General features: G+C 39.0%; 1 protein-coding gene across 1 annotated transcript in view; it reads right to left on the bottom strand.

The window, feature by feature from the left end:
- LOC124608554 (RNA helicase aquarius) overlaps positions 1-24,902 on the bottom strand; it is a 339,510-nt gene that overhangs the window by 149,766 nt on the left and 164,842 nt on the right. The window contains exons 10-11 of the mRNA XM_047139996.1: positions 11,958-12,171; positions 7,520-7,568 (exon numbers count right to left, since the gene is read on the bottom strand). Of these exons, the coding sequence (XP_046995952.1) occupies positions 7,520-7,568; positions 11,958-12,171 (263 nt within the window). The remainder of the gene's footprint in view (positions 1-7,519; positions 7,569-11,957; positions 12,172-24,902) is intronic.

Raw genomic sequence — 24,902 nt, 5'->3', positions numbered from 1 at the left:
AAGCACTGATATTTTGGAAGGAGTCGAAAGACTGCTTTAACTTTATGTGTCCTTAATATTCTACCTATTTTAGCTAAAATATTCCCAATATATTGTAGACATAACACTGAATGCCCAGTTGTGCAATCACTCTTACATCACACCAAGATGTCTAAAAATTGCAAGCAACCATCTTTCTCCACCTCAATAGTAAATTTTATTTTTTCATATCTGGTGTTCAGATGTTAAAGGAACTCTCGGTGACTGTCCAAGTCATGAGGCCAAGCTACAAAAGTGTCATCAACATATTGCCAAAATACTGCTGGTTTTAAAATAGATGAGACGAGTGCTCACTCTTCAAATTCTCCCATAAAAAGACTGATCACCCAGGAGACGTAATGGAGATGGCACAACTGGGCATTCAGTGTTTCGAAAGGGCACTCATATTGACCTTTATTTACAATCTACTAGTTGGTTGGTTGGTTGTTTTTGGGGAAGGAGACCAGACAGCGTGGTCATCGGTCTCATCGGATTAGGGAAGGATGGGGAAGGAAGTCGGCCATGCCCTTTCAGAGGAACCATCCCGGCATTTGCCTGGAGTGATTTAGGGAAATCACGGAAAACCTAAATCAGGATGACCGGACGTGGGATTGAACCGTCGTCCTCCCGAATAATCTACTAGTTGTCACCATCCTGCACAAATGATGGATGTTCTCAAGACTTTGATCCACTGGGTCCATACCATCTCAGATACCAATGGCCTGCAAACAGAACTGGAACACCTGCAAACTGTGTTCATGAACAATGGATATTTGTTTCAACATGTACAGAGAGTGCAACGAACATACAAATGACTGAACAAGGAAGAGGATGAGGCTTTCAAAAAGACTCCTTGTCTACCATATACTGGAAATGATTCAGCTATAATAAGCAGCATATTAAGACAACATAAAGTTAAAGTAATCTTTCAACCTCCTTCCAAAATATCAGTGCTTCCCATGTTAAAGATGACTTAGAATTGCACAAAGCACATGGTTACAGGATTCCATGTGAATGCGGCAAGTCTTACACAGGGCAAATGACACGCAATGTGCAGAGTCAGATTATAGAACATCAGAGCATAATCGCCTTTTCCCAAGCAAAGAAGTCCACTATAAATTAACACTGTATTTTCACTGGTCATCAGATAAAATACAATGAAACAAAAATTGTGGCCCATACATCAAAATTTTGGAGCTCAAACACCAATGGATCAGTGGAAATACAACTGCCTGAATCCCTTATGAACTGAGAGAACGGTTTCGAGTTAAATTCTGCATGGAACTTGATAACAGAAAACTTAGCGGTCTGCATAACTTGTGTCGTTCTGAGATTTTACTGTGTGAAGACAATAACTTAAGCAAGTTTTTGAGTGGTCCAAGCATTTCCAAGTTGGCTGAGAAGACATTTACGATGGCTCATGAGAATTTGATTGACTGCTGAAACCTTAGGAATATTGACAACGAATGCGAAAGGCATATTTTACACAACCAAGTTAACCTGAGTAAAGTATGTGTGGCTCTGGTGTTAAAAATTCTCATGAACAAAAAGAAGCTTTTGAAAATGTTTGTACTTACACTCCAAATACCAGTGAAAATGATCCTAAATCTTTGGAAAGAGTGACAACATTTAATAAATCTTGGTTTTTCACTTATGATCCAGAAATTAAGCACCAGTCCCTGCTCTGAAATGGCCCCAACTTCACAGACAACGAAAAGAGCACGAATGAGCAAATCAAAATACAATGTGATGGTGATTGTTTTTTATGATACTCATGTAACTGTGTATGTTTACTGGTTTCCTGAAGGTCAAACTATTAAGAAACATTACTACCTTGAGTTTCATGCTCAACTCTGTGAGGAAATAAGAAAAAAAAGACCCACACTGTGGAGAAACAAGTCACAGGTTCTGCATAAAGATGATACACTGGCTGACACACATTGTCTGTTGGGAGATTTCTACCAAAGTATGGAATCCCAGTGTTAAACCACCCACCTTATTTGCCTGACCTAGCACCATGTGACTTTTACCTATTTTCTAAGGTTAAATCTGCATTAAAAGGAACAAGATTTGAGTCCACTGAAGCAGTGAAAGAAAAAGCGGCAAGCATCATCAAGGAACTCACAGAGGAAGAGCTCCAGCACTGTTTCCATCAATAAAAAATTCACATGAAGCATTGTAGGGATAGAGGAGTGGAGTATATTGAGGGTGAAAATTACTAAATATGTACATTTTTGAAATAAAATATTTTTAGCAATGGTCTCATCATTTCATAGGCACAGCTCACATATATGCCAGTGTAATCACTTACTTCAATAAAAGTGTAATAGACAAGGCCTGTAAAATCAGTTTCATTTCAAAGCTTTCTTTGATAACTATACATAATTAAATCCTGCATTTCAGTGAAAGAGAATATACTTCACACCCTCTCATCCCTGAAGATTTGCTAACACACACACTGATTGAACTCAGCTGCCTAATCTTATCTCTACAGTACGGGCAGTGTAATTAAAGCAAATTCTGCAGATCACTACTTACGTAACTATTTTTTGGTTGTTTGTAGGTTGTTGTCATTGTGGTCTTCAGTCCTGAGACTGGTTGGATGCAGCTCTCCATGCTACTCTATCCTGTGCAAGCTTTTTCATCTCCCAGTACCTACTGCAACCTACATCCTTCTGAATCTGCTTAGTGTATTCATCTCTTGGTCTCCCTCTACGATTTTTACCCTCCACGCTGCCCTCCAATACTAAATTGGTGATCCGTTGATGCCTCAGAACATGTCCTACCAACCGATCCCTTCTTCTGGTCAAGTTGTGCCACAAACTTCTCTTCTCCCCAATCCTATTCAATACTTCCTCATTAGTTATGTGATCTACCCATCTAATCTTCAGCATTCTTCTGTAGCACCACATTTCGAAAGCTTCTATTCTCTTCTTGTCCAAACTATTTATCGTCCATGTTTCACTTCCATACATGGCTACACTCCATACGAATACTTTCAGAAATGACTTCCTGACACTTAAATCAATACTGGATGTTAACAAATTTCTCTTCTTCAGAAACGCTTTCGTTGCCATTGCCAGCCTACATTTTATATCCTCTCTACTTCGACCATCAACAGTTATTTTGCTCCCCAAATAGCAAAACTCCTTTACTACTTTAAGTGCCTCATTTCCTAATCTAATTCCCTCAGCATCACCCGACTTAATTAGACTACATTCCATTATCCTTGTTTAGCTTTTGTTGATGTTCATCTTATATCCTCCTTTCAAGACACTGTCCATTCCATTCAACTGCTCTTCCAAGTCCTTTGCTGTCTCTGACAGAATTACAATGTCATCGGCGAACCTCAAAGTTTTTATTTCTTCTCCATGAATTTTAATACCTACTCTGAATTTTTCTTTTATTTCCTTCACTGCTTCCTCAATATACAGATTGAACAACATCGGGGAGAGGCTACAACCCTGTCTTACTCCCTTCCCAACCACTGCTTCCCTTTCATGTCCCTCGACTCTTATAACTGCCATCTGGTTTCTGTACAAATTGTAAATAGCCTTTCGCTCCCTGTATTTTACCCCTGCCACCTTCAGAATTTGAAAGAGAGTATTCCAGTCAACATTGTCAAAAGCTTTCTCTAAGTCTACAAATGCTAGAAACATAGGTTTGCCTTTCCTTAATCTTTCTTCTAAGATAAGTCGTAAGGTCAGTATTGCCTCACGTGTTCCAGTGTTTCTACGGAATCCAAACTGATCTTCCCCGAGGTTGGCTTCTACTAGTTTTTCCATTCGTCTGTAAAGAATTCGTGGTAGTATTTTGCAGCTGTGACTTATTAAACTGATAGTTCGGTAATTTTCACATCTGTCAACACCTGCTTTCTTTGGGATTGGAATTATTATATTCTTCTTGAAGTCTGAGGGTATTTCGCCTGTTTCATACATCTTGCTCACCAGATGGTAGAGTTTTGTCAGGACTGGCTCTCCCACGGCCGTCAGTAGTTCCAATGGAATACTGTCTACTCCGGGGGCCTTGTTTCGACGCAGGTCTTTCAGTGCTCTGTCAAACTGTTCACGCAGTATCATATCTCCCATTTCATCTTCATCTACATCCTCTTCCATTTCCATAATATTGTCCTCAAGTACATCGCCCTTGTATAGACTCTCTATATACTCCTTCCACCATTCTGCTTTCCCTTCTTTGCTTAGAACTGGGTTTCCATGTGAGCTCTTGATATTCATACAAGTCATTCTCTTATCTCCAAAGGTCTCTTTAATTTTCCTGTAGGCGGTATCTATCTTACCCCTAGTGAGATAGGCCTCTACATCCTTACATTTGTCCTCTAGCCATCCCTGCTTAGCCATTTTGCAGTTCCTGTCGATCTCATTTTTGAGACGTTTGTATTCCTTTTTGCCTGCTTCACTTACTGCATTTTTGTATTTTCTCCTTTCATCAATTAAATTCAATATTTCTTCTGTTACCCAAGGATTTCTACTAGCCCTCATCTTTTTACCTACTTGATCCTCTGCTGCCTTCACTACTTCATCCCTCAAAGCTACCCATTCTTCTTCTACTGTATTTATTTCCCCCATTACTGTCAATTGCTCCCTTATGCTCTCCCTGAATCTCTGTACAACCTCTGGTTCTTTTAGTTTATCCAGGTCCCATCTCCTTTAATTCCCACCTTTTTGCAGTTTCTTCAGTTTTAATCTACAGGTCATAACCAATAGATTGTGGTCAGAGTCCACATCTGCCCCTGGAAATGTCTTACAATTTAAAACCTGGTTCCTAAATCTCTGTCTTACCATTATATAATCTATCTGATACCTTTTAGTATCTCCAGGGTTCTTCCATGTATACAACCTTCTTTCACGATTCTTAAACCAAGTGTTAGTTATGATTATGTTGTGCTCTGTGCAAAATTCTACCAGGCGGCTTCCTCTTTCATTTCTTAGCCCCAATCCATATTCACCTACTATGTTTCCTTCTCTCCCTTTTCCTACACTCGAATTCCAGTCACCCATGACTATTAAATTTTTGTCTCCCTTCACTACCTGAATAATTTCTTTTATTTCATCATACATTTCTTCAATTTCTTCGTCATCTGCAGAGCTAGTTGGCATATAAACTTGTACTACTGTAGTAGGTGTGGGCTTCGTATCTATCTTGGCCACAATAATGCGTTCACTATGCTGTTTGTAGTAGCTTACCCGCATTCCTATTTTCCTATTCATTATTAAACCTACTCCTGCATTACCCCTATTTGATTTTGTGTTTATAACCCTGTAGTCACCTGACCAGAAGTCTTGTTCCTCCTGCCACCGAACTTCACTAATTCCCACTATATCTAACTTTAACCTATCCATTTCCCTTTTTAAATTTTCTAACCTACCTGCCCGATTAAGGGATCTGACATTCCACGCCCCGATCCATAGAACGCCAGTTTTCTTTCTCCTGATAACGACATCCTCTTGAGTAGTCCCCGCCCGGAGATCCGAATGGGGGACTATTTTACCTCCAGAATATTTTACCCAAGAGGACGCCATCATCATGTAATCATACAGTAAAGCTGCATGCCCTCGGGAAAAATTACGGCTGTAGTTTCCCCTTGCTTTCAGCCGTTCGCAGTACCAGCACAGCAAGGCCGTTTTGATACTGAAATTCACATGCCACATTAACATAGCACACCACTGTTTCCACTTCATCAACAGACTGAGCCATCCCACACTCCTCTTCTAGGAATGTGTTATAGTACTGTGGGTACCAGGACATCAGGCATGTACCTCCAAAAAAACAAAACTAAATTACAAATCTTTAATTTTTTGAGATGACACAAGTTTTGACTGAAACTCATATTTGCTTGTTAGGTCAGCAAACTGAGTTTTATCAGTGGAACACTTTCAAAGTGTGTTGCCCAAAACAGTATAACAATGATTATCTTACACACGAAACAGCAAGTGGATTGGCTGATTTAGATTTGCATGTAAATTTTTCCTGAAGTGAGGTCGTACTGACAGTTGAATTATCCAATGAGAAGTTGGTCGAGTGACCGATCAGGATGAGAGGAGTGGATGGGAGCAGGCGTTTGTAGAGTACTTTTGGGAGTTGCGTGATAGTTCATTACATCCACCAGAGCTCAGTCCATGACATCCACAAGGACTGGAAAATGCTGAAAGTATTTGCATTTCATGGGACATCAATGCAAGCTCTGAAAAACAAAAGAGCATCACTGAGTGTCATGGATGTCAGGAATCAAACTTTGCAATATACAGTGGTGTGAAACCAGCAACATTTCACAGTCTGGTTTGAGTCCAGATAGCAAATTCATGTAACAACTAAACACGCATGGTTGGGTCCACTGTTGAAATACTGAGCATAAAACAGAAACAACAATTTGCCAGTATACCCAAGAAGCACATATAATGTCACTTTGGATGGTTATTTCCACAAGTGATACTCAAGTAGTCATACAACAGGCTATAAAAAGACGAGGAGAGCCGCATGTGATGGAGAGAGCATCTGGTCCCCTTTCTAAAGGGACGACTATGAGAAACAAGTGAATATGGGAAGGTACGATAGTCTCTTCCAACTGGAGATTGGTGGATGACAGCTATATCAACACTGACAGTGAGTTTGCAAGGAGGGCACCGTGTCTATGAATGAGTTAAGAAATGAAACACAAGCTTGTATTAGGGAAAGATAGGGAAGAAAACCAGCTGTTCCCTGTAAAAGAAACCATTTGCCTTGAGTGATATAGGGAAATCAAAGAAAATCTAAATCCGGATGGCAATTTCAGACACCATTCACCTGAATATCGATACTGTTTATGATGTGGGTGCAGAGGATTTAATAAATAAACACATCATGATCTGCCATGTCTCATACAATGCAGGCTTTCAAGGCTGGTATTTGTATCCTTGCTGATTTCCGTTACATGGACCCAACATTTCACCTCCTAATGATGGAGAGACAGTCAGAGGCTAGAAAGACTTCCCTTCCACTTTTCTTCTTTCTTGGGCTAAACTGCTCTAATTTTATGGGCAACCTATTTGGATCTAGTTTCTGTTAGTATGAATCAAAGCAATTTCTGTTTTTCTCTAATCTAGTTTCTGTTAGTATGAGTCAAAGCAATTTCTGTTTTGCTCTAAGTCCCTTTCGTTTTGTCTATAGGGTGTTCTTTAGTGACAGACCACTACTTCGGTGGAAGATAGATCCAGTTGTGGTACTAAAGCATAATATAAAGTAAAAGAGAAGATAATGAAGAGCTATGAATGAAAAATTACATCAATAAGAGAATGTTGATGAATAATGATGATGGCCTTTACAAATATGACTAGAAGTGACTTAGTGAACACAGTTGGAAGTTGTCTGCCACCAGATTTCTAAATACAAAACAAACATGATATCTCAAATACTTTGGTTTTAGATGTCTAAAAATAGACAGAATATTGTTGTTTCTCATTTTGTCCATGCTACATTTCAGAGAAAATAAAGATTAAGATCATACCATGGACTCAGGCGAATGACAGCATCTTCTATGTCTTGACGAATTTCATCTGAAATGAAAAATGGCATAGTCAAAAGAAGTTTCACTCAATATCACTAACTGAAAATACATCCAAGTTTAAAGTAAGGAAACAATAACATAAAATGACTATGCAGAGAACATCACATCACAATCAGGTTGTTGTTACATAAAATAAAAGGATACATCAAATGTTTAAAAAGAGGGTACGTAGACTGAACACTACTCACAATATGGAGAACACAGTACACAGCCATCAAGTATATGAAAAGCTGAGAATTATTGTTGCTCTGCTATTTAACTTGTATTCTTCACTTAAAGATGACAGTGGCTAAGGTCTAGATCAGGATCAGTGGTAATCACGACAGTGTTTCTCTACTGCTCATATATTGGCAACACATCAGCTTTGCTTAGCCAAAGGGATGATACATTCAAGTAACCAATGAGATATGAGGAAAGTGCCAATAAATTTCTAGCACTAAAATTGAAACCGTTCTCTTCTTCACTGTTGTCACGGTTATTTAACTATTTCTTCCTCGAATACATCACGGATTATGAGGTTGTGATTAGTTTGAGACCTAATAGCACAGCTTAAATTGCTGTGAATGAAACAAGCAGCAATTAAATTTATAACCTACGGTGTCACAAATATTTAACTTTCTTTCCAAATGTGTCATGAATTATGACGATGTAGTTAGGTTGGGATGTAAAAGCACAAGTTAAATTAAATTAATAATCTTGTTTGTCAAAATATCTGTCCATTTCTTCCGAAATATCTTACAATTTCAGAAGTGATGTGATATATTGATGTGAGACTGTGACAAAATTCCTTCACCTCTTACTTTGAAACATGTTACATGTCTGTTCTTCTCTAATTGTTTATGGAGACCCAGTAGAGGACTCACTTTTCCCTTCTTATCATATATCAACAAGAGCACTGACAACTTTGCTGCATTTACATGTAAGTATGCTACTGCCCTGATCTAAGCTTTTACTTGAACAGTTATTACACAGCTGAGTGAGTGCAGTTGTAGGTTTGCACTACAGAAAGCAGAGGTGCAGAGGATAGAGGATGGGAGAGGCATAAATATAGACAAGAACGTTAGGAGGATATGATGAATGCCTAAAGATGATTTTGGGAAGAGTAAAGACTAATTTTCTCTCAAATACTGTTTCTGTTTACCATGTTTCAGTATACCATCAGCAAATACTAAGATATCTATTGCACAGTCCTTCCACTTCTTCTGCTCTGCATCCTTGAAGACAGGTGGTGACAGTTAGTTCTCTTGTTGGGCTCTGCTCAAAATTCAAACTAATTCCAGTTCCCTTCTTGGAATTTCCTACTGCACTTAGTTTCTTAATGTAGCTACGACATTCTTCTTGCACCACTGGTAGTTCTTTACTCTTCTTTTCTGAATTTTCCATTTTATCATTTTATTTACACAGTTCTACATTTACAGTACATACAGTATACGCCTATTTATTTAGAAAAAGGACACTCAGAAACATCACTGACCAAATCCCCCCCCCCCCCCCCCCCCACACACGCTATCCTCCAATGTGAAACTCCATAGTTTAACAGAGGACTTCATCCTACCAACATCACCAGTTCCTAAGTGGTAAAGAGACCTCGAAACACCCCACTCCTCACTGTGACCAGCTGTAAGATGTTCTCACAAACTTGTACAGATTTACAGCAAAACAGTCTTCCCTTGTTTGGAGGAAGTTTCAAAGGTTCTTCTGTTCAAATGAAACTTTTTATTGATTTTAGCCTATGGTCAGGTAGCTCATGGCCAAACAATGGGTTAACTTCAATGTCCTCAGCCTTCACACATTCTTGACTGGCAGCATCTTCTCAATAAACATCTGGAGGTACAATACCAGCAAGGTAGTAAATCTTCTTAATGGGGCCAGGTGTTAAGCAGCCTATAATCAGCCTTCGAGCTTCTTTCAGAGCAGGGTCCACAATTTTGGCTTGAGATGATTTATATCAAATGGGCAGGCATACTCTGCTGCAGAATAACATAGGGCAAAGCAGTGGCTTTAAGAAGCTTCTGCTTAGCTCTCCTGTTTGTGCCTCTTAATTTTCTCAAGACATTATTCAGAGTTCTGGTTTTCTGTCTGACATTGGAGCTGTGTTGTGTGAAGTGAGAGAGAACGGTACAGTATTACTCCTAGGAGTAATACTGTGCCATTCAAAAATACATTCAATTTTCTTGAGGTCTCCCTGTTCCTGAATTGGGAAACAGAACAGAATTTTTGAGAGATTGGGCTTTAGTTGGTTAGACTTATAGTAGGTGCCTGCTTCTTTCAGAGCATCACACAGAGTGAGTGCTATCTCTTCAAATTTTTCACCTTGGAAGGCCAGGACAAGGTTGGCAGCACTGAAAAAACTTTCCAAGGGAGACCTTGAGAGAGACCATTTTTCTGGATTTTCCACTTACATTGATGCCTTTAAAAATGAATTAGAAACCTACAATTCTGCAACCTAGCAAGTTTTGGATCCTTAGCGAGAGCAAACACTTTTTGTAAGAGAATACAATGGTTGACCATATTTTATGCACCACTAAGATCAATGAAAGTCACTAGTGATACATTTGTTTTCAAAGCCATCTTCAATAAATCTATGCAACAGTGCTCTTGCCTGGTCTAAAGTTGCTTGTTGTAGGATGAGCTGTTGGTCAATAGCCTGAATGGGTTGTTTGAGTAGCATTCTTTTGAATATCTTGTATAACAGACACAGATCTGTAGTTCTTGGGGTTCCTGCTGTGTTTTGCAGGCTTCGAATGGCTATTACAGCTGTTTTCTGCCATAATTATGGAATACTGACCTCCTTATGCATACATTAAAAAGCTGTCTCAATCACTCCTTAGTGGCCATGTCAAAGTACTTCATTTGTTTCACTCTAATATCATCCAAATTGGCAGCTTTCCCTAATCTGAACTGGTTTGTTGTATTGTCCAGTTCAATGATGTTAAAATCTTACATTAGATCAGATGTTTCTTCACTCCTCTCTAGAAGTAGCTTCCATACATGTCTCTGAGGTTAATCCTGATGTTTTGTTTCACCATTCATGAGAAGTTGGTGGGCAATCTGATTAACTGTTACGTCCGAATGAGTGTTGGTTACAACTGGATGTCTGCTGAGCTTCTTTAAGACTCTCCAGGCTTTCTGATGACTCTGTCACATGCCTAGTTCTCCCATTAGTATTCCCCAACTACCCTCTCTTCAAGGGCTGTTAGAGAAGTTAGGGCGTATGCTGGTCTGATAGTTTATTCAGCCAATGGGATCAGTTCAGACTGACTGTGGTAGTCCTCTGTATATGATATTACATCTGGATTCAGACACTCAATGTCACTGGTATGACATCTGTGAGGAGCAGATTTATAGGAACTCTTAACAGCATCTATGAATGCTTGTCCTGTATCATAGGTCCAATGCAGCAGCAAATTTTGGCCCAGTCTATAAACACTATGTTTGTTACCTACTGCTTCTGAATGCACTAATTCGTAATATATGCAAGCTATTAGGTTATTCACAATCCAGTGCTGTTTAAATTGCTTGATATTAGGTCAATCTCTTTTATCTACATCCATGTTCCATTTTCGCCCAGTTTGAGTTCCACAAATATTGAGACAACTGCCCTGAGGAGCAGCCAGGCTTTTCTGGCTGATAAGATGGTAGTGCAAGGCTCTAAACTGGGAACTACTTGCATGTGATCTGATTTCACTGTACAAACAATGAGTCTGATACAATGAGGGAAGTATGTGGAGTACAATTATACACATGATAGCATTTTTTACTGGTGTGTGTGTGTGTGTGTGTGTACACGTCCTGCATCTGTTTGTTACTACGAAATTACTTAAATACTGGTTAATTAACACAATAATTCATAATCTCGGGTTTAGCAGCTCTTGAAGCTATTGATCAATATTAATAATTGGAAAGAGCCATTTTTAACACCATCAAAATAAATAATTTTTCACTTCACAAAATGTCTGAGATGTATGCTCTGGACTGAATCACACAATAACATCAAAACTTAAGGTATGAAAGGTAGAATAATACAATTAAATAAGAAAACAACTATGAATAATATCAAGTGAGCAAACTTATAATCAAGGTACATGGAAACAACATAAGCATCAAGCCACAGGGGCACCTCAATGTACTTTATACCAGTTTCTTGTTATTGTCGAACATGATGATTGCACTGACAGACTGTCATTCTACTTCTTCTAAACCATACTTCTACTACTTCTAAACCATAATGCAGTGATTCTAAATCACTGCATTACACACAAATTTAAAAAAAAATACTGTAAAATATTCCCACACAGTTTCATTAAGTCAGAGGAATACAATACTGTGAAATACAAATCCAAACTGTGAAATACAAATCCAATCACAAAACACTTACACGTTGACTCCAGGCGGAAAAGATTGAAATTTCGGAGTAGGTAGTCATGGAGAGTGAGAAACTGCAGGTTGAGCTTTGGCAGAGCAAGACATCCTTCACCAGAGAAATACTCAGTGGGAACTATGTTTTCATTCCATATAATCTCTTCGGTAGGATACAAAGGCATCTCATTGAGTGCTTCAAGCTGTGATGCCCTCCTTTCATGCCGTGAAACCTGATAATACAAATTTTCACAATTAAACTATTAAATACTAAAGAAATTTAAATAAAAGAAAGAAAGATGTAAATAAAATTAGAGTATACACGCACAAAAAATGTGACATCCCCCCTTCCCACCCAGACAGAAAAGAAACAGTGACTGCATATCCAGATGAATTTTTAATACTGTAGGCGACAAAATTGCCATCTTCGGTGTGTAGTACTTGCAGACTTTATTTAAAAAAAAAAAAAAAAAGAAAAGAAAAAAATAAAAAGAAATAAAAAATGAAAATTTAAAATTTAAAAAAGTTCTAAAAAATTCCTTCTTCATCTCTACCCAATGAATAACATGCTGTCTGATTCTGATTTGAATGTTTAAGGAGACCAAAGAGAAAAGGTCATCAGTCTGTCTTATTCACTTATATCCCCCCCCAACAGGTCTGCATAAATTCTGTGCAAGGGTGAGAAAGTGTTCTAAATGTTCGGATAGCGTATACATGAGGTGTAAAATGGGAACCAGCCTGGTATTCACCTACTGGGATGTGGGAAATTGCCTACAAACTCACATCCAATCTGTCTGGCACACTGACCTATCAGCATTAATCTGACACGTGGATTTGATCCAGAACCTGCATACCTCCTCATCCTGGAAGCAGTTGCATTAAAGCTACTTGCACACCAGATGAACCAAGCCATACCACCCACAAACATGTAGCACAGAGCAGTGCAGAACTGCAGCAAATGGAGCAGAGTGTTCATAGGCGCTCAGCAATGTTCCAGTGAGCATGAGTGCATCAATAAAAATGAAAATGAGAATTGCCATTTTTAACAAATTCCCAACTTCCAAACCAAAAAACAAAAATATCCATACATCAGCATTTACATTATGAATCATCTGGTCATTGGTATTCCTTGATGTCATGGTTCGCTCAGAAGACTCTCTGCCACCTCCAATCACTTTGCACATCATTATGCCAATTACTGCTTTAACATTCTTGGGATAGCACAAGCTCATGCAGAGTATCTCAGACAAAAATCATAAAACATATGAAGAAAGACTTGCTCTTTAATAAATCTTCTTACAAAATAATTAAACTTTTTAACTTCTGTATGATCTTTCCAAATAAACAAATGAGCAGATCTGCTAAGGTTGTTCATTTATATTCAAAACTGGTACGAGATATCACCCTCAATCAACGAAATGACTTATTTTCAAAAATTTTGCCACAAAACAGCTTGGAAATCTTGTAACCTCACACATGTAACTTATTCATTGCAGTGCAGAACGTTGTAGTTTAATCATCCACAACACCTGCTTTGTTCTGCACTGTGCCGAACTCCTTTCCTTGGTTTGGTGCAACACAGCTGTACAGCTTAACATGTATAACTAACTGGGCACGTGCATATAGTCTTTATAAAATTACTTTTATTACAGTTGCACTCACAACACATTTATGCATAGTGTTACCAATTTCAACAGAGTCCTGCCATCTTTTAGTGCAATTTTTCCCATCTCTCTTAATTTGTTTAATTAATTTATTTAATAGCTTGTAATGTACACATATGGATTAGATCCAAGTACAATTTTTTTATAATTTTTTTTCAATCCATTAGGCAATCTGTTACAGCAACTGTATATAGAATATTTTAATTAAAAAGTCTTGGTTACAATGCATTTTTAATAAAAGGATAAGTTGCAACCAACACAATTTTTAATTCAAGTAACATATTTGTTATTAAATATGCACTCAGATACAATTTTTAATTGCCATAGGTACATCATTATAAATACAACAATACTACATATAAACACACATACTGAATCTACTACATTACATCTGCCTACACACATTCAACTTTATAACACTGTACTCCTATTTCCTATTTTTTGCATTTACTGTATTTCCACAAACTAAATAGAAAGGACTTTCTATACCACCTAATCCTGTAATAATTGAATGTATGACAATTCAGAATCAATGCCATGAAATCAACAAATAAAAACTGTACAGCTACAAAGGCAGAATAGTGTTATTAACCAAACTTATACCACGTTCACAGAGAGAGAAAACAACCTATTAAACAAAGAGCTGAAATATAATTTACAGCCAGAACTCAAACCCAAAATTATAAAAGATATCATTTTTGCCACAAAAAATGCTGCAGATATAGCAAAAATAAGCAATAACAAAACAACAGTTAGTATGAGAGCTATAATCACTGACCAAACAAGAAGCACGTTTCAACACTCACTAAGATGATGAACCCCGTCCACTCCCCAAGACCTGTGGCTAAGGCACTTTAAAATAGTAAGAGCTTTCAGGGTACTTGACTTAGGTCATTTACATGTGATAACCACGACAGCTTGGAAGTATAAGTGAGGCCCAGAAACTTCAGCAAGTCTTTAAACTATAGAATGGTGTGTCTCACATATAAGTCATGCAAGTTAAAATTATGGGAATGATTAAAATGTACGTGCACCCACGCGCTCCCCCCCCCCCCCCCCCCACACACACACACACTTACCTGCGGAAAACATAAAACCCATATTTGCAGCCCATTCCTCCCACCTTCTCATTGTAAGGTGTAACTGACAAGTTGCTGTAGCAATGTTTGAGGAGAAACAGAAAATGGCAAAAGCATCCACAAATATGGAGCATTGCACAGGACTCCTTATCACAGGCATTATACTGTTAGCATCAGTGCCAAAGACTGTGACACTTAAAACACTTCCGTGGGGAACACCAATCTCCTGCTCAAAACTATATGACAGCAAGTTACCAACTTGCTACCAAAAAAAGCATTGAGATAAAAAAGACAAAATGAATATGGGGAGGCAGCCATGAAAGCCCTACTGATGAAGCTGTATAAAAATATTGTGACTCCTTGTAGGGTAGTATGGCTTATTTATGTCAAATAATTTCCAAATACATTGCTGTCTACATACAAAAGCCTGCTGGATAGCCATCTCTAGGAGGGTCAGGTTGTCAATAGTGGATTGACATTTTCTGGATCCACACTGAGAGCAGCTAAGGAGCTGTCTGGTCTCTAATATCCAAACCTGTCAACAATTTACCATTTGCTTCAAGGTCTTTCCCAGCTCATTAAGGCAACACTTTGGTAACTACTGGGACATGTCCTTTCCTGGTTTGAGTAAGGTATCAAAATTGCCTCCTCCTATGAGGGGAAACAATCCTGTCTGCCACACTGAATTACAACATTCAAGGACGATTTTCTTTGACGCTGCTCGCAAGTGTTGTACCATACTGCACTGGATTTGGTCATAAAAGAGCAAAGTAACACAAGTATGAGATTGCGGAAAGAAGCTTTCGCACGGAGAAAGGTCAGTAGTAAGACATAATTGTTGGACCTGAAATCCAACTAGCCGTCCTCTATGGTTATAAGGTAGTGGCGGAACACTGGATCCTAGCTGGCATGGCAGCAGTCACCAAAAAACGCTCTGTAATTGACTGGGCGATATTTCTGGGCGTTGTCTGAATACACCCCTACTTCAACACTGTTGCTGTAGTTAAACAACTGCATGCTCCAGAAATCCTGCTAATGAATTTCCATGCTTTTGCAGAACAAGTGGAGCGACTGATAAGAGTTCAGGAACATGGATCATAACCTTGTCCTGTTCTCCTTGATTCTGCATAGAGCATTGACTCTCTTGACTCAAAATGCTGTGAGTTTTTCTACTGTTAGGTGACACTTAAACCATCACATAGCAGCATGGTAGTTCAGAACATGTGATGTGGTCCAACAATTCCTAGATGCTGCTTTGGTGTTAAAACACAGCCAGCTAGCTGAACAGCATCCATTTAGCGCTCCTGATCATCCATTTAGGTCGCTTTCTTTCCATGAATGCTCCATCCTGTAGGTGAATCCAGAGTGGGAAATGGTCACTGGAATGAAGGTTATCACTGAGTAATCACTGAGTACAGTCTGCAAAGGCTGGAGAGCAGAAAGAGAGGTCCATGGACAAGAATGTCCCAGTAGCAGCAGAGAAATGAGTGGGTTTCCCCTTGCTGGGGATTCGCAGCTCCTGAGACACAATGATGCACTCTAAAACTTAGCCCCTGTGTAGTTTGAGGGCCCCATAATACATTATGGAAATTGTCATCTCCCAGTAGGAGAAACGGCCAGGGGAGTTGGTCCAGGTAATATGTTACAGCCTAAGACTGTATCAAGTCCTGTGGCGGTAAATACGAAGAACATACATTGATCTTCATGCCCACAGACACAGACCACTGCTTGTAGGTTAGTAACCAAGAAAAATTAAGGGTATAGTCACAAAGCATAGGAGCACAGTAGGTTTAAAATGTATTTCCTGTAAACAAAAGCACAGGGGACATTCCTGTGGTGGTATTTTTAGTTCCTCCATACACTTCCTGAACCTGTTGAAGTTCCACTGTAGTATGGGAGTCATTTCTCAGTGAGGTTTTTCTTTCACCCCGTCTCTTCAACAGGCTGGGGATCCTGTGGCAGATGTGGGCTTAGTCTAGTGGCTAGATAGTTGCCCCTGGTAGATTTCATATTTCATTCTCTCCTAAAACAAATCATTAGAAACATAAGAAAAAACAAGGTCTACATGGTCTAATGGTTTACGACCTATCTTCCTCTGTGGCTAACACTTCCCATAAGGTTGGTTTGCCAGAGGAGGCATTGCAGGAAGTGATAATGGCAGTGTTTGTTTACTAAAGTTTGCCTTCTATGCAGCCAACAGCTCTAAAATGTCGGCAGCTGTGATGTTCGACACTAGCAACCTCCATTTGTGTAGAGGGCCTGGCTTTTGGAACATCCTTTTTAAGAACTGAGGTGGGTGAAATAGTAAAGGGGTGGGCTGCATTGCAATATAGATCTTTTTGACCTCACCATAAGGGATACGCTTCAATGTTTTGAGCATCTGTATCTTCCTTTACTCGCAGTAAATGCTGGAGTCTCTATTCCAGACAGGGTGATCCCCAGAACAGCTACCACACTTCAGAAGCGATGGGCAAACATCACCTTCGCGTGGAATCTTACCACAGCTGCTGCAAGTGGCTTGTGCCTTACACACTGTGGTAGTGTGCCCAAAGTGCTGACATTTAAAACCAAGCATTTGGATTAGGACATACAGCTACACATTTAAGCAAAAGAAACCTGCCTCAATTTTCTCTGGAAGTGTTGGGTTACTGGAAGTACAAATACAGGAATCTGATTTGACCAGTCCACTACCTACCCATTTCATTACATTTTGCAAACATTCTTGAGCCCACTTATCTTTCAGTTCCTCTTTGGGAATATCAGTAATATCTCTGCACAACACAACACGTTTTCTGTAGTTACAGTGTTGTGTAACTATGTTTTGATTGTATATTCCCTGAGGTATTTAGATTTCTGGAAGTTCGAAGCTTGTTGGGAACTAGAAGTTTCAACCAACAGTGTCCCATTTCTCATGCGCTTCACAGATTTTAAAGTGCCAGCCATGCCTTTTAAACCCTTCCCAGTGAGAAAGGTGAAACTTTCTTAAAGTTGCCCTCTTTCCATTTAACTACTAAAAACACATTCAGCACAGTAGTTTGTGTTCTGTTACTACAAATGGAAGAATTTGGAATAATCCCTGTGTCAGGAGGACTGGCTACATGAATCATCTGGTCAGGCTGGATGTTGATGCCCACCAGCAGTACATCCATTCAGCTGGTGGTTGAAAGGGATAAGCTTGAGTATTGCATCTCAGTCCCATGAGCAATTAGTGAAATAAGGGTCAATCCAGACAGAGTCCCACATGACTGTATAAGCCATATAAAACAACGACTGTTCCACCACAATAGCCACACATCTCATCAGTGTGCAGCACATTGAAATTGAGGGTTCTTTTTACAGATGTTTTTACCATCCCCATGAAGCGGGCAGTCGAACCCAGGTTCCCATTTTCTGTGACACACAACATTAGACCACCATGGTACTGTGGTCATTGAGGCATGCCCACAGTTTACAATTAAAGAGGGCTGGCAGTGATCACCAGTCTTCAGTTAAGAATACCCCAGTTTGGAAGCTCGTACCCAGCAAACGAATGCTGAGCTCCTCAATGCGCTCAGAATTTACAAGAGCCCAGGAGAGACTGTGGCTTTATTGAAAAATTTTACACAGATAAAAGAGTTCACCCTGAATGCTAATGATATATTAGTAATGGAAGGTGAAACAGAAAATCCTGCAAGAGTCTTACACAATGAGAGACACTACAGTTAAATGATACTGCCAATTCCCTAATTAGTTTCAGAATAAGAATACTATTATAAATTAATAACTGTGTCCAACAAATGACTAGTTATGAAAGAAGATTTGATAGTATAGAATTATTTTTTTTTAATGAGATCTGTCCCATGTGGAGTTGCTAGTCTCCCATTGGGCGCCTCCCCAGGTGGCGGATTGGGGAATGTTCACCAGATGTGGTGGACACTGGGCAAATAAAATACCCGGGGCGGACCAAAACTAGCAAAACAACAAGTGCTGCCTTGCAGTTGGGAGTTGGGTCTCCAAAGGCTAAGGGAAGAAAACCCTGATTAAAAATCACCCATCCCCCAGTAGGGGTTGGATGCAGGGTTGATAGCCCACTCTGTAAAAAACAATTGTTGTGAAACTTCTACAAGTACAGTCGGACGGATGAAGGAAGATGGACTTGGCATGGAAAAGGACAAAGAGGATGGAATACAAGTAAATGAAGGAGGGAAAATAAGGAAGAAGAAAAGTATAAGGTGTAGATCAGATCTATATATTGGTACTTGGAATGTGAGATCCCTATGTCGCCCAGGAGTACTGAAAGTAATGCTGGATCAAATAATGAATCTGAAGCAAAGTATAATAGCACTACAAGAAATTAGATGGACAGGGAGTGGAGTTTTAGAAAAGAAAGAGGGGAATATACGAGGTGCATTCAAGTTCTAAGGCCTCCGATTTTTTTTCTCCAGACTGGAAAGAGATAGAAACATGCACATTGTTTTAAAATGAGGCCGCGTTCATTGTCAGTACGTCCCAGAGATGGCAGCACCGTACAGCAAATGGAATTTTACTGCCAGCAGCGAGAATGAGAACTGTTTAAAATACTTAAAATGGCGGCGTTTTCCTTACTTGAACAGCATGCAATCATTCGTTTTCTGAATTTGCGTGGTGTGAAACCAATTGAAATTCATCGACAGTTGAAGGAGACATGTGGTGATGGAGTTATGGATGTGTCAAAAGTGCGTTCGTGCAGTTTAATGAAGGCAGAACATCGTGTGACAACAAACCGAAACAACCTTGGGCTCGCACAAGCCGGTCTGACGACATGATCGAGTAAGTGGAGAGAATTGTTTTGGGGGATCGCCGAATGACTGTTGAACAGATCACCTCCAGAGTTGGCATTTCTGTGGGTTCTGTGCACACAATCCTGCATGACGACCTGAAAATGTGAAAAGTGTCATCCAGATGGGTGCCACGAATGCTGACGGACGACCACATGGCTGCCTGTGTGGCATGTTGCCAAGCAATGTTGACGCGCAACGACAGCATGAATGGGACTTTCTTTTCGTCGGTTGTGACAATGGATGAGACGTGGATGCCATTTTTCAATCCAGAAACAAAGCGCCAGTCAGCTCAATGGAAGCACACAGATTCACCGCCACCAAAAAAATTTCGGCTAACCGCCAGTGCTGAAAAAATGATGGTGTCCACGTTCTGGGACAGCGAGGGCGTAATCTTTACCCATTGCGTTCCAAAGGGCACTACGGTAACAGGTGCATCCTACGAAAATGTTTTGAAGAACAAATTTCTTCCTGCACTGCAACAAAAACGTCCGGGAAGGGCTGCGCGTGTGCTGTTTCACCAAGACAATGCACCCGCACATCGAACTAACGTTACGCAACAGTTTCTTCGTGATAACAACTTTGAAGTGATTCCTCACGCTCCCTACTCACCTGACCTGGCTCCTAGTGACTTTTGGATTTTTCCAACAATGAAAGACACTCTCCATGGCCGCACATTCACCAGCCGTGCTGCTATTGCCTCAGCGATTTTCCAGTGGTCAAAACAGACTCCTAAAGAAGCCTTCGCCACTGCCATGGAATCGTGGCGTCAGCGTTGTGAAAAATGTGTACGTCTGCAGGCGATTACGTCGAGAAGTAACGACAGTTTCATCGATTTCAGGTGAGTAGTTAATTAGAAAAAAAATTGGAGGCCTTAGAACTTGAATGCACCTCGTATTCTATAGCTGCAGCGAAAGAAATCATGAGCTGGGGACAGGATTTGTTGTACACCATCAATTAAAGCTTTTGGTAATAGGGTTTACATCCATTAGTCCAAGATTGTCAACACTCAGGATAAAGGGGAAATTCTTTAACTATTCCATAATTAATGCCCATGCACCAACAGAAGAATCCAAAGAAGAAGAGAAAGAACTATTCTATGAATCTTTGGAAAGAGTATATGATGAGTGCCCGGGGCATGATATTAAAATAATAGTCGGAGACCTAAATGCTCAGGTGGGGAAAGAACACATTTATAGACTGATAATTGGCCCCCACAGCAAACATGCAACAAGTAATGAGAACGGAACAAGGCTTATACTGTTTGCAGCATTGAGAAATGTGGTAATAGGATCAGCACTGTTCCCACATAAACAAATACTTAAGGGAACATGGAGCTCACCGGATGGAAACACAGTAAACCAAGCTGACCACGTGTTGATAGATTCGAGACACAAATCAGACCTATTGGATGTGAGGAGTCTCAGAAGCCCAAACATAGATACAGATCATTTTCTGGTATGGGCACGGGTGAGAGCAAGGGTATCTAATGCAGTGAAAGGAGTCCGACCCAGGGCACATGAATATAACAGAACAACTTTATAATCAGTGGAAGTTAGAGAACAGTATCAGGAGAAGATAATTCGGATTCTGGAAAACGTTGGAGAATATAACAATATCAAAGATCAGTGGGAAGCAATAAAAAAGACAGTGGAGACATCGGCAGGAGAGACACTTGGAATTGGGACAAGATAAGTAAGACCATCATGGTTTCGCACTGAATGCGAAATAGTAACTGTAGAAAAGAACAAAGCATATAGAAGGACACTGCGACCACACTGTACAAGGAGGATAGTAGAAGAATACAAAGAAAAATGGAGGATTGAAAAGAGAACTCACCGAAGAAAAAAAAGAGAGGATGGAAGAAAGCAAGAGTCAAAGAAATGCAGCTCATAAGAAGCAAAAATGAAATAAGAAAATTCTATAGAGAGGTGAATGTGGCACAGAACCCTTTTGGTAATAAAACAAGCTTAATAAAAGATGAGACAGGGAATATAATAAGTGAAGAAAAGGGAATACGCGAAAGATGGCGCTGGTATTTTGACAGTCTCCTCAACCCTAGAATAAAATCAGTGCAGATACTGGCCTACAAGGATGGCATAGATATCATAGCAAGAACCCAAAAAGCAATGGAAGAGACATTTACAGCTCTCGAACAGGCTAGTGGGAACATGAGGTTAATTCTTAACGAACAAAAAACAAAATATATGGCAGATGGAGAAGAACATAGAGAAAATAGGCCAAATGCAATGACAATGGGCAATTATACGTTTGAGAGAGTTGAACATTTCAGGTACATGGGCTCAACAGTTATGCATCTAAATGATACCTTCTATGAAATTAAGCAGAGATTAATACTAGCCACTAGAGCCCATTTTGCCCTAAAAAGACTTTTATCCTCAAGGCTCCTTACTTGTAGCACTAAAGTAACTATCTATAAATCACATATACAACCAGTGCTTACATATGCATCTAGAGCCTGGACATTAACAACTAAAGATATTGAAACACTGGATGCATTTGAAAGAAAGGTACTTAGACGAATTAACAGCCCAATCTGTGAAAGAGGACAATGGAAGAGTAATGGGTTCTGTAGGTTTAATTTATTAAATGATGAAATCTGGTGAAGATTTGTACAATTTTCTATTCCTGGTAACATTAATAATTGCTATACATTTTGTACAAAAGAACTTTGTAATATTTTGGTTGTTGGTTGTTGGTTGTTTTTGGGGAAGGAGACCAGACAGCGTGGTCATCGGTCTCATCGGATTAGGGAAGGATGGGGAAGGATGTCGGCCGTGCCCTTTCAGAGGAACCATCGCGGCATTTGCCTGGAGTGATTTATGGAAATCACGGAAAACCTAAATCAGGATGGCCGGACGCGGGATTGAACCGTCGTCCTCCCGAATGCGAGTCCAGTGTCTAACCACCGCGCCACCTCGCTCGGTTGTAATATTTTGAGTGTACTGAATTATAATACGATTGTATTTAAGTCATTTTTTAAAGATGCTCAATACATTAGTTTAGAGACTTCTACAATGATGGTTAGCTTTGCTATAGTTTGGATAGTCAAGCTCATATTTATTTTGCTATATCTAAACAATTTAAGAAAGGACTAAATGTGTAGATGAATTGAAGCATTGTGCAAATAGTTTACGGTCAAAATATTCTATGATTTTGCTAAACATATAAGAATTTGGGAATCGATTACATCAGTGGCAACTGTGGAGAAATGTCCAAGTAGCTTCTGGACAAAGTATTCTAATGCTCTGCACCAAAAATGAACCTAATATTTTTCCGGATTTTTTTAACTGAATAAATAATGTAATAGTGTACATAAGATGGATGACATAAATATACTTCATTAAGAGGTAAATAGACTCTGTTGTTAAAATAAATGGAAGATTGTAACAAGTTAGGCGTTTAACAGGTCACTTTAAGAGTGCTTGGGTGGCACAGTCAGTGCAGCACTTGCCCACGAAAGGCAAAGGTCCAGAGTCTGAGTCTTGGTCTGGCACACAGTTTTAATCTACCACGAAGTTTTATTATGACATTATCAGAACTGGTTTGTCAGTGTACAGAGAATTGCTGAACTGAATTTGGGATTTTTTACCATTAATGTCAAAGGAGCACAGGGTTATACATAAATGAAATATGATTCTTGATGTAATGTTCGATATCTGTATTAGGTTACTTAGAAAATAGTGACATTTATATGGGATCATGTTTGTCAGTGTACAGAGAATTGCTGAATTCAATTTGGGATTTTTTACCATTAATGTCAAAGGAGCATAGTTTTCTGTAGCCTCATCACCCTAAATAAATGATAAAACATGTCTATAAATAATATTACTATGATGTTTAAATAATATACTGAAGTTTCATATTGGTATATGGGATATTCTGTATTAGGACAAATATTTGTTCTGTATTATATTATTTGTTTGAGATACCCCTTCGGTGATATGCTGTGGTTATAGTTTGTCAGTAGATGCCTTTACATCACAGCAAAAGCAGCAAGTAGCTTCCAAAACTGCGTGGACTACTTAGTGGAAGCCTCATAGAAACCACTGACAAGTCATCAATGAAGAAACCATAGAATAATGAATGTATAAATGCTTTTGGGAAAAGATCTGCAGTTCCATCCAACCTGAATGAGATCGCCACACAGAAACTACATCTGTGTATGGTTATATAATAAATGATCATGGTTACATGAACCAATTCAAAGTTATTTCAATAGTATAAACAGAAGAATAACTACTAAACATTATGCCAAGATTAAAGCTATACTAACAATTTCACTGTTTTTGCCACCTAAAACCCTCTAGAAGGACACTAAATATGCAAACACCAAAGAAGACCAATGTTTCTGAAATGCCTGAAATATCAAGGACAGCAAGAATAACTTAAACCAAAGTATTGTGATGAATATACAGCCAGTGAGATATATTAACAATGTTTAAAAGAAGAAAAATTGCTTACCTAGGACATATCTTACAGAACACCAAATATATACTTCTACAGTTGATAACAGAAGGGAAGACTAAAGATAAAAGAAGGAAAGGGTGAAGAAGAATATCTTGGGTAGATAGTATAAAGTAGTAGACTAGATTACCAAGTGATGACCAACTACTTCATACTGTGGTTCATAGAATAAAAATGCACAGTGTCATCACCAACATCCATTAATGGATAGGCAGAGGAAGAAGAAGAAGAAGAAGAAGAAGAAGAAGAAGAAGAGGAGGAATGGCATAAATATGCTAACATCAAAAAGATTCTATTTTCATTGTTTGTACTATCTTAGTAACTGACATAAGTTTATTTTAGTAGTTGAAGAGCCTTTGTAATTTAAACACCTGAATGTGAAAGGGCTAAGAGGTGACGACATGTTTATTATTTCCCACAAAAATGCAAGTAAATAAATTAATGAAATGAATCATACAACTCACTTAATATACAAACTAAAATAAATGAATATTTCTGTAGAGGGTTAAATCTGGCACATCTGGCAAATAATCATCACAGTTCAGAATAATGCACATGTAACAGAAATGCACATGATGACGGCACCAAGCTGCCAAAATGCACCGTGCTAATAAATATTAGCAAAAACTGACTGAAGCAATTATTTTGTAAACTCTTTCTCAAATATCTTCCATCTGTTACTGACTTTCTTCAATGACCCTGCAATGATGTTTTACACAGACTGTTTTTTGCAGCTTTTAGTATCTCACTATGAGTTAAGTCTTTTTATAGGGTTTATAATGTTCATCAAAACTGTCAGGCCTATGAGCATCTTTGATATTACTATGAAGATGTTTCAGTTTCACAGGGCACATACTCTCCTTTTTCTTCCTCAGTAAGAAAGATGTTTCTCTAGTTATTTTACAGTGTTTGCTACTCGCACATCACCAATGTATAA

Source organism: Schistocerca americana, chromosome 1 (genome assembly GCF_021461395.2).
Source record: "Schistocerca americana isolate TAMUIC-IGC-003095 chromosome 1, iqSchAmer2.1, whole genome shotgun sequence".
Lineage (NCBI taxonomy): Eukaryota > Metazoa > Arthropoda > Insecta > Orthoptera > Acrididae > Schistocerca > Schistocerca americana.
Note: the sequence above shows the minus strand (reverse complement) of the source record. Positions and strands in the feature narration are given on the sequence as shown.